At 35.7% G+C, this 9,157-nt stretch overlaps 1 protein-coding gene across 1 annotated transcript; it reads right to left on the bottom strand.

The window, feature by feature from the left end:
* Positions 1 to 4,293: 4,293 nt before the first annotated feature.
* Positions 4,294 to 6,714, bottom strand: LOC137725540 (UDP-rhamnose/UDP-galactose transporter 2). The gene is made up of 5 exons (XM_068464266.2): positions 6,370 to 6,714; positions 5,601 to 5,785; positions 5,310 to 5,510; positions 5,024 to 5,185; positions 4,294 to 4,922 (listed from the first exon to the last, which is right to left on the bottom strand). The coding sequence occupies exons 1-5, from the start codon at positions 6,494 to 6,496 to the stop codon at positions 4,578 to 4,580; spliced, it is 1,020 nt and encodes a 339-aa protein (XP_068320367.2). The 5' UTR covers positions 6,497 to 6,714; the 3' UTR covers positions 4,294 to 4,577.
* Between the last annotated feature and the right edge of the window lie 2,443 nt (positions 6,715 to 9,157).

Below are 9,157 nucleotides of genomic sequence, written 5' to 3'. Positions count from 1 at the left end.
TCTTTTAATATGGTCTACGACTCTACTATGGACATGATTATTTATATATACGTATAACTTAATGTTCATTGTTTATAGGTGTGAGGAGCATAATGATTTGCCAAATAAATTTTTTGTTAATAATAACTTAGATGTGTAAAGAACACACGAACGTAAACATATTTTAATTAATTTTTCCCCATAAAAATACTAAAATCAAGTTTGTAATTTTCTTTCCTTTTGTTGACATGTTTTCATTTTCTTGTAGGTTGGAGTGTATGGGTTGATTCAATCTTTTTGGTGACATTGACATCTCCTTTTAAACATAAGATTAAGGCCAAACATAGCGCAAGCAGGATGTAAAAGCTTATAATGATATATGAAATATTTTTTGGGGCATAAGGCTGCTATTATAGGGATTAAATTGGATTTGGATTGCTGAGTAGTAGTTTGTACAATTCATTTAACTTATGCATGTATGCTATATCATTAGGTAATAAATTTACTTTTATTTATTGCTGAAGCTTTATATATTTTTTATTTTATATAATAGGTATTTTATACTTGTTTAGAGATCTATCTTGCGGTAGAACTTAAGGGGGCGTTTGTTGTATCGGACTATCTCGGACTGGACTAGATTTAAAGGCTAAGTTGGACTGCCTTAGAATAGACTAAGCTAGACTAACTTAGTGAAGCGTTTGATGCAGTGTCGGACTAAGAAGCAGGATAATTAATAAATTCTAATATTATATTAATTTATCTATATCTCTATTAATATTTTATTCTTACTTCTCTCATTTTTTCCTTCTTTTTTCTGAAAACTCTTCCTCTTCTTCAAAAACCAGTTCCATACTTTGAGATCAAATCAAAACCAACTTCCTACAATTGCATATCAGAGGAATCGGACGACGGTAAGAGCGGGACCTTCCTTAGATGTTTGCGGCACAAAAGTCATTGTTGGAGCTCTATGTAGCTGCAATTTGGTTGGGTCGCCGAGAATATCGTCATAGTTCTCTAGGATTTGAGACGAGGGAATGGTCTCCCATAACTGCCGCCGCTACGACCTCAACACTGGGTGCTAGTACTTCGTCCAGGGCCTCCACCTTGTCGACTTCGAGTACCTCCGCCGCACCGGCAACTTCCTCCCCCCACCCAACGCCTCCGAGTCCTGCTGGGCGCCTCCCTCTACGACTAGTCTCTCGAAAATGGATCGCCATGCGCCCTCTGCACCACCAGAATGACCTTACAGAGCTCGTTCTTGACCGACGAGTCCGTCGGAAATGTCTCCACCTGCATGGCGTACCCGTCTTGGTGTGGTGCTGTGATCTCGTTGGAGAAAGGACGCAACGCAGACGAAGCAAGGTCTTCTTAGAGGGAGGACGCCAAGCGACGCAAAGGAGACAAAGCAGGTCTTAGCAGTCTCGTGGTTTTTGGGGGGTTTCGCTAAGACGACCTAGCGAGGGAGATAGTCCACACGAGTCTGGGCTAGTCTCATTTAAGTTAGTCCCCAAGCTTACCAAACATGGGACAATAATCCTACCCAATCCAATCCCACTTAAGAAGGTGAAACAAACGCCCCCTAAGAGTTACAGAAGGGCATATATGGTGGAGTGTTTTTAAATAAAAGTGTAAAACAAAATAATAAGAGTATTCTATAATTTCAAAGGTCAAAAAGTAGGAAGGACATATTTGGAGGAAAATGATCTTTGCCGGATCCTTTTTTTGGGAATCCCAAAGATCATATAATCATGTCCGTTCATCGTACATCGTACGATAAAAAATTATTTTAAATTTTAAATTTTAAATTAAATATAAATAGTACCTAACGAAAACTAATCACACGATGTACGATAAACGGACATGATTACACGATCCCCAAGATCCCGAGGAAAAGGATTCGGCGAGGATCCCTTTCCATATATGAAAGATCAAAGGGTAAAAAAATCAATAAAGTATTAAAAAAAAATGTGAGACAAGTAATTAAAGGTGTGTGAATATCACAATCCAAAAACTTTTGCTCAATCACTGTAAACATTCTCGTTCCTACCATTTGCCGTAGGCCCATAGTTATCTTGGCTTCCCTTGGAAACTCTTTTCCATGAAATATCCATTCCATCCCACATACCACAAGATTCATGCTCAAGTTCAATATCTATGTATTAATAACTTACACTTTACATGCAGGCACGTGAACAACTTTTCTTAACATTTGCAAATAGGAAGGCGCAACTATTCATACCAAAAAATAGTTAAAGAACACGAAAATTACTTAATAAAATTTGAGAAATTCATCATAGTGATTGAGACATTTGCTAAAACTTAGAACTAAAGAAGCTTCGGAATTGCATGCTTCAATGCAGAGTAGCCAACAACATACGCCAAACCAACGTATACAATTACAAAATAATGGAAACTAGATAAGGTTATAGCTCCAATTAAGAATGCATTACATTATGTGTCGGTCTTTACTTATTACATCAATTATTATGCCCGGTTCTTCGGTTTGATCCAAAAATTAGTACTACTTCAAAGATCACTAATGTTTTATTTAATAGACCTTTCCATGCATATCATGTAACGCAAGAAGTTTCAGGGACTAATTAAATATAAAAAATGATGGCGATCACAAAAAGGATCATTCAAACTAAAAACTGGAGGTCTCGGGTTCGAAAACCCGCTACTGGTGTGAAAGCTAGACTTGTGGCCAATGGGAGGCTGAAATGCCTCTGTGCGTCTTTTCGGCCCCCAAAATGGGTGGATAATCGTAGCTTGCCACTAGTTGTCCCACTCTTTTTTTTTTATTATTATTATTTTTTTTAAATGCCTTCATTGTACAAACTAATGAAGTTACTTAAAGAGTTTTTTAACATATTTAAGAACACTAATCATTGATCATCTCGTTAAAGAAGAAGAGGACGTGAAATTGACCAAACGCAAACACAACACCGTGAGGGACATGATAAGAGTAGATAATCCATGGGTGTGTTTAGATTATGAATTAGGTTTCCTCTTTAGATGGATTTATGAAACAATGCTTAAATATGTAGTTGTACCTTACAATCTAACAACATAACATGTCAAATATCCGGTAAACAAATCACTCTGATTTCTAAATTGTAGCTTTCTCTCTAAATAGCTTCCTTCTCAATCTCTCATTCATCAGTACCTATCTCTATGTGCACGTTTTTGTTTTTCCACTGTATACAAGTTGACAAATCTAAAACATAAACTTGCTAATCACTCCACCATCGTTCCTTTTTCAATCCTTAAAAGAGGGGCAACATCTCTCTTTAAGTGTTCCTGCATTGCAAATTCCAATTGGATTAAAAATTAATCAAAATTAATTATTTAGTTACTCTTTGCTAAAGCAGGATTAATAATTTAATCAAGTAACAAACTGCAAGTTGCAAACTTGTTTTTTATAGCCAACGTGGAAGTAATACAATACAAACCTTTGATTTATCTTCTTCTTCCGTCTTTTCTTTGATCAAGCTAAGCTAAGAGTTGGTGGAGAAGATAGTGAGCAATCTGACATATTATATTTACAATACTTGTGTTTTGAACTGAGTTTCGTTTTTGTAAGAGATGTGATTAATAATGCAATCGGATGTATATCAATAATGTGGTCGGATGTATGTATAACCTTTGGCATAAAAACTTTGCGACTTTGGAAATTTGTGTTTGAGATCTTTTACCAACTGGTTGTGGTCTACAAGGAGCGATATTCAAACTTACAAGCAAAGATACAAACAGTCTATCCCGACCAAATGAGATAACATGCATTTGCTGCTCTTTATTTGTTTATTACTTTAGTAGTAGTTTCACACCAATAAATAATTCAGACAGCTGATTGTCAGTAAAAGTTCACAACTAACTCTACACTGACGAATAACGAACTCGTGCAAAAGATGAAGATTGGATCAAAGGAAAAAAAAAAAGGAAACTACAAAATTGCTTATGTCTGTTTTCTTCTTAATAATGGCTGAAATGTCTATATGGTTAGTGGCCAAGATTGAATCTAAAATCCCAGATCTTCAAAGAATCAACTAGTGGACTAACATACGGGATCTGTTTTGTACATATCAAAATATGTCCCGTTTATGTAAGAGATGTGGTTAATAATATGATCGAAATTAATGTATGTCAATAATACAGTCGGATACACGTCAATGCGTGGTTGGATCCATGTAGAACTCATTTGGCGGATGGAAAGTAGGGGAAGAGGGAGGAAAATAGATTCTCAGAATTCAAATTTTAATGTTCATAACTGTTAAAAAAATACTACCATCCATCCACAAATAATTACTCAAAATATTGGCTAAAGGAAACATACCATTAATTCATTGTACTTCTTTCTGAATACTGAAATCCATATACAAAAATATTTTACAACCATCAACGGGTGGTTCAGCCTAAACGTCAATTATTAATCGATTTCTGACAAAAATAAATAAGAGGAAAAGAAAAAGATTGAACATATTTTGTGAATAAATGGAATTAGATGATGTAAAAGCGTGTGCTGGACGAGCAGATGAATGTCAAAACATGTGCTCATCCTGTATCTCAGAAAATGCCTTTGAGCAGTGAAAACCGCAAGATTATACTTTGGACTCGCCAATCACGACGTCTTTCAATGGACTCTCTGATATTCCCTCCTTCAGCGGTTTCAGATCCTCTTCTGACAAATGACTAGGGAGGACCTTGGATTGCTTCTCAGCCTCCACGGCCCAGCTGTATACGATCATGCCAAGAACAGCTAGAGCCATGCCAAGCAAGTTTTTGAATGTGAGCTGGGAATCGAAGAGTAGCCACCCCAATGTCAGGACACATACTGTTTTCATGTGGCCCAAAACCTGGAAAGAGACAGCTGAGAAGCGGCCGATGCAGAGGTACTGGCTGATGTTGCAAAACACTGCTAAGGAGCATGAGAGTAGAATGAACAGCTGCATACAATGGGATCACACAAAGCACAGCAGCTTCATTAGAAATTGTTCCTCGTAAACTCAGAAGCAGATTAAGATCAAATAGAAGAAGAAGCACTTACAAATGCACCAGTAGACAACTTGTAATCAGTAAGAAGTTTTCTGGTAAGAAAGTAATCAACGAATGGACCAAGAACAAGAAGAGATAGAGCTTGAATGGGAGCCGTCTTGCTGAGCAATTCAAAAGAGCCTATCGAGTATTTCTTTTGCAAGGAACCTATTGACTGTTGCTCAATCAACAAGAAAGTCAGATCAACAATTGTTTCAAGGTTCTTATACCTAAACTCAGATTCATGGTATAGTTTAAAAAAAAAAAAAAGAGAGACAGAAAATGAGAGAAATACTCACAATTTGTTGTAGGGATGTACACAAGATAGCCACACAGGCACACAGAAAGCCTTTAGCATTGACCTTCACATCGGTCACAGTACATATACCCACCCCTACAACCACTACAGCCACCGCAATCTTGACTTCCCGTGAAAAATGCTTTCCATGAATAATCCATTCCATCACACAAACCACCGGAATCATGCTCAACTTCGATATCTACACCATTATCACAATGGAGAAGATCAGAAATCAGATCACAACTGTGCGCTAAAGGAAAAATGGTTGGGCTAATAAAATGATGTTCACCTGATAAAATCCAACAGAGTTAAGCATGAGGCTCAAGTTCATCCCAGTGATTGAGGCATTGGCAACAAGTGAGAACCAAACAAGTTCCCACAGAGGAACATGCTTTGATGCAGAGTAACCGGTGGCATTCGACACCAAACCGACCAAAGCAGTAACAGAGAAATGGAATCCAGTCAAAGTTGTAGCTGCAAAGAAAAATATACAATCATCAATTGCCGGAAACCAATCCGCCAATGAATACAACTATTTCTGTGTGACATAAGCATGCTCTTGCAGACACATTCAGTGAGATCTCCTTATGAATCTAGGTCATAAACAAAGCTGAATCATGCGTAGTAATTTCAAATGAAATGTAGCTAAATCTACAGGGAATGATGACAAGTCAAAAAAGGCCTGCCATAGCTGAAGCTGCCATGATTGGCAAATAACGGTCCAATCGAACATGGAATATTATATTGGAATCTAATTGACTTATTGGTCCCTTGCGAATCAAATTTGAGGCCAGAAAACAATCAATTAACATTTCGAAATTGGGAAAAATGCAGTTCATCCTCAGATTCATGGCATCTACAAAAATTTGAGGTTCTTCACACAATTCAGGAAAATAAAAGCAACCCATTATTCAACAAGGACAACACTAAAAACCCATCAATCAAAAAGAAATTCCCACTTCAGATCTGTAATTAAATTGAAGATTAGGACAGAACCCAGAAGAAAAATAAGATAAGATTGGCAAATTAACACAGTTACAAGAAGGAGATGAACTGACCGAAGCCGAAAGCAAAGCCGTGGGGAGACATGAGCTGCTTGTTGGCCATGATAATGCCCACAGAGCTCACAATATTCATCCCCCAAGCTCCCACATCGGACACGGGAGACTTCTTTTCCTTCTCCATCTCTGCAATTCCGAGCGCGAATCAAAAACACCCAAAAACCCTTTTTCCAAATCCTCTCTTCCCCTAATTTGGATCTTGGTTTTTGAATTGTGATGCGAAGAGAGGTGGACAACAAATGCAGACAGAGTTGCAGGCTGCAGAAGTCGGTCGCCACCTCCCTCGAGAGACCAAGCTAAAGCGCAATGGGGGTTATATAAACAGAAAAATAAAAACAATGTACAAGACAAAGGGGATGGCTTTGGGATATATTGGCTGGCTAATTTAATTTTTTTTTCTTTTTTTCTTTTTTTTTTTCCTTTTTTTCCTTTTTTTTTTCTTTTTTCTTTTTTCTTTTGATGTATCTCTGAGCAATCCAGCATGTTACCCTCATATGGCCTCACATTCACATCCATTACCATTTTTAATAAATATCAAAATAATTATTTGGGACTCATGGATCAATTTTAAGTATGTGGGTTTTGATGGGATTTACCATAATTTCGTTTTCCTAATCTTGGTTCCAACTTTGGTGCCTTTTTTTTCCTAGTTATTAGGAAAATTTCATGATTCACTCTTTCATCTAGTATGAACTTTTAAATTTTGGATATGTGAAATCACTTGAACTTTCATGTGGACGGGAGCATAAATTACAGTGTTTGATAAAGTTAAGAAAGTAAATGGAAAATATAAAGTAAAAATGGGTAGTGAAATTAAAAAATATATATTGAAAATGAAGAGCTAATTAAGGTCAATATTTAATAAGGTTAATGTTATTTTACAATATTGGCGCATAGCAGCCAAAGTGATTGAGATCTATAATATATTTTGTAATATGCATAAATAAAAGCCGTTATAATTTTGGTAAAATGTAAAACAGAAGACAATAGACCGCATACAAACTGCAGTTTCGTGCTCATTTATTGTTGTTTACGACCAACTATTCATTAAGTTCTACCTTTGATTGAAAATTCTAACGGATCTGCTTGTGTTTATATTCCTATTTTTATATTTTCTTGAAAATCATTTATGGTATTTTTCCTCTCTCTTTTCATTTCCTTTGTAAAGGTGTAGAATTGTAACCGTGAAACGATGTAGTCATCGTGATAGTGTTTGTCTTTTGGACCATGCACATAGCAAACACAAAGTTTTTTATTCAATTATCACCTTCGATGTATGATTGAAACTAGAAGCCATGGAAGATGTCATATTGCGTTAGGATCGAGTGTAGCTAGCACGACATTATAGGTTTAGCCAATGCGGTAATATGGCTCTCGAATGTCTGCAGAGAGCGGCGACATGAATTTATCCTTTATTTTGTTTTTGTTTAATAATTTACCGGGATTGTCTTGGGGTTTGATTTTGATATGTCTTTAAAAGAGTTTACTGGTGTGATTGCTTTCTATAAGAGAGTTGCTTGATTTTAATTTTAATTTTGGTGTGCAACCTGTTTTGGATCTATGTGTAAAAGGTGGAGTTGTGTGATTTGCTGGATTTACTTCACTGGGTGTTCTAAGATCATAGTAGTGATTAGATGATATGATTTGATCTATGGGCATCGTATTCCATGTGACATGAGGTTTAACAGTTTTATGTTTGGTGTAATCTTGCAGTTCTTGATGAGCTCGGACAAGTGCGGGAAATCTACTCATAGTTTTGCAATTAGTAATGTTTTACTCCAAAACTTTTGAATTTAGTTTGCAAGAATAATTTTAGGATAGAATTCTTCATAATATATATTTGTAATACTTCTATTTTAGTGAATGAAACATCGTACTCTTTTAAAAAAATATAAGCAAATGTGAAGAGTTAAAAGTGACTATAGCATTAAACAGCGGTGACACTCCAGATTTGCACTTTACGTGTACAAGCTTTGCAAGCTGATCACGCGTTCAATGAATTGGATGCAAATGAAAAATGCATGAAGCAACCCATGTGAGAAGTGAGAAATCTGGAAGCAACCCATGAAACCTACCGATCCCCGAAAGTGTTGAATTTTGATTCTTTCTTTTACTTTGACCCGGCGGATAAGGAAATAATTTTGACTCTTCAATGAACAAGGAGAGTTCCTCTCAATACCCCATGTAGTTGTTTTACAGAACTTTATGTTTATAATCGAAATCAATTATATTATAAATTATTATGTAAAAATTATTTTTACAAAATAATTAATTAAATATGAGATTGTTTAGTTATCGAATTGTGTAAAAACAGACTGACGAATTCAATAAATAAATCATGAACCATGTATTTATCTATTACAATTTATTGATTAAGTGATATTTACAAAGTCATTTAAAATATGAATAACTTGAATCATAAGTATAAAATTCTATTATCCCTCTCAGTCCCTGAAAAGTCTTATTTTAGTGTTTTCAGATCCCAACTATGACTCGGCATTTTTTTTCTATTTTGGTCTTCTTTACAATGGCAGACAAGTATTCTTAAATTCTTAACGAAGATCAATGATGCATGGTCATTATCATTTTATTTTTCTTTGCCTAAGAAGATTAAATTTATATATATAATTTACAAATCAAATGATGTATCACCAATAAGAAATGAGTATATTTATCAACACTTAAGCAATAGTACAATCATCAACTTACCATGTCATTTAATTTACAAAATTTTGTCTATAATTTTAGCTTCTCAACCATTACCCTTTCTCTTTTAGTAGAGTGG

The sequence above is a fragment of the Pyrus communis genome, chromosome 5, assembly GCF_041283825.1.
Source record: "Pyrus communis isolate YQ-2024b chromosome 5, ASM4128382v1, whole genome shotgun sequence".
NCBI lineage: Eukaryota > Viridiplantae > Streptophyta > Magnoliopsida > Rosales > Rosaceae > Pyrus > Pyrus communis.
The sequence above is the reverse complement of the archived record's forward strand: the minus strand, read 5'-3'. Positions and strand labels throughout refer to the sequence as shown.

Excerpts from the sequence above, each read along its gene's own strand:
- LOC137725540 (XM_068464266.2), bottom strand. The coding sequence starts at position 6,496 with ATGGAGAAGGAAAAGAAGTCTCCCGTGTCCGATGTGGGAGCTTGGGGG. Across the intron at positions 5,786-6,369 it reads CGGCTTTGCTTTCGGCTTCG|CTACAACTTTGACTGGATTC; the intron begins GTCAGTTCATCT and ends TTTTCTTTGCAG. Across the intron at positions 5,511-5,600 it reads ACTCTGTTGGATTTTATCAG|ATATCGAAGTTGAGCATGAT; the intron begins GTGAACATCATT and ends ATAATGGTGTAG.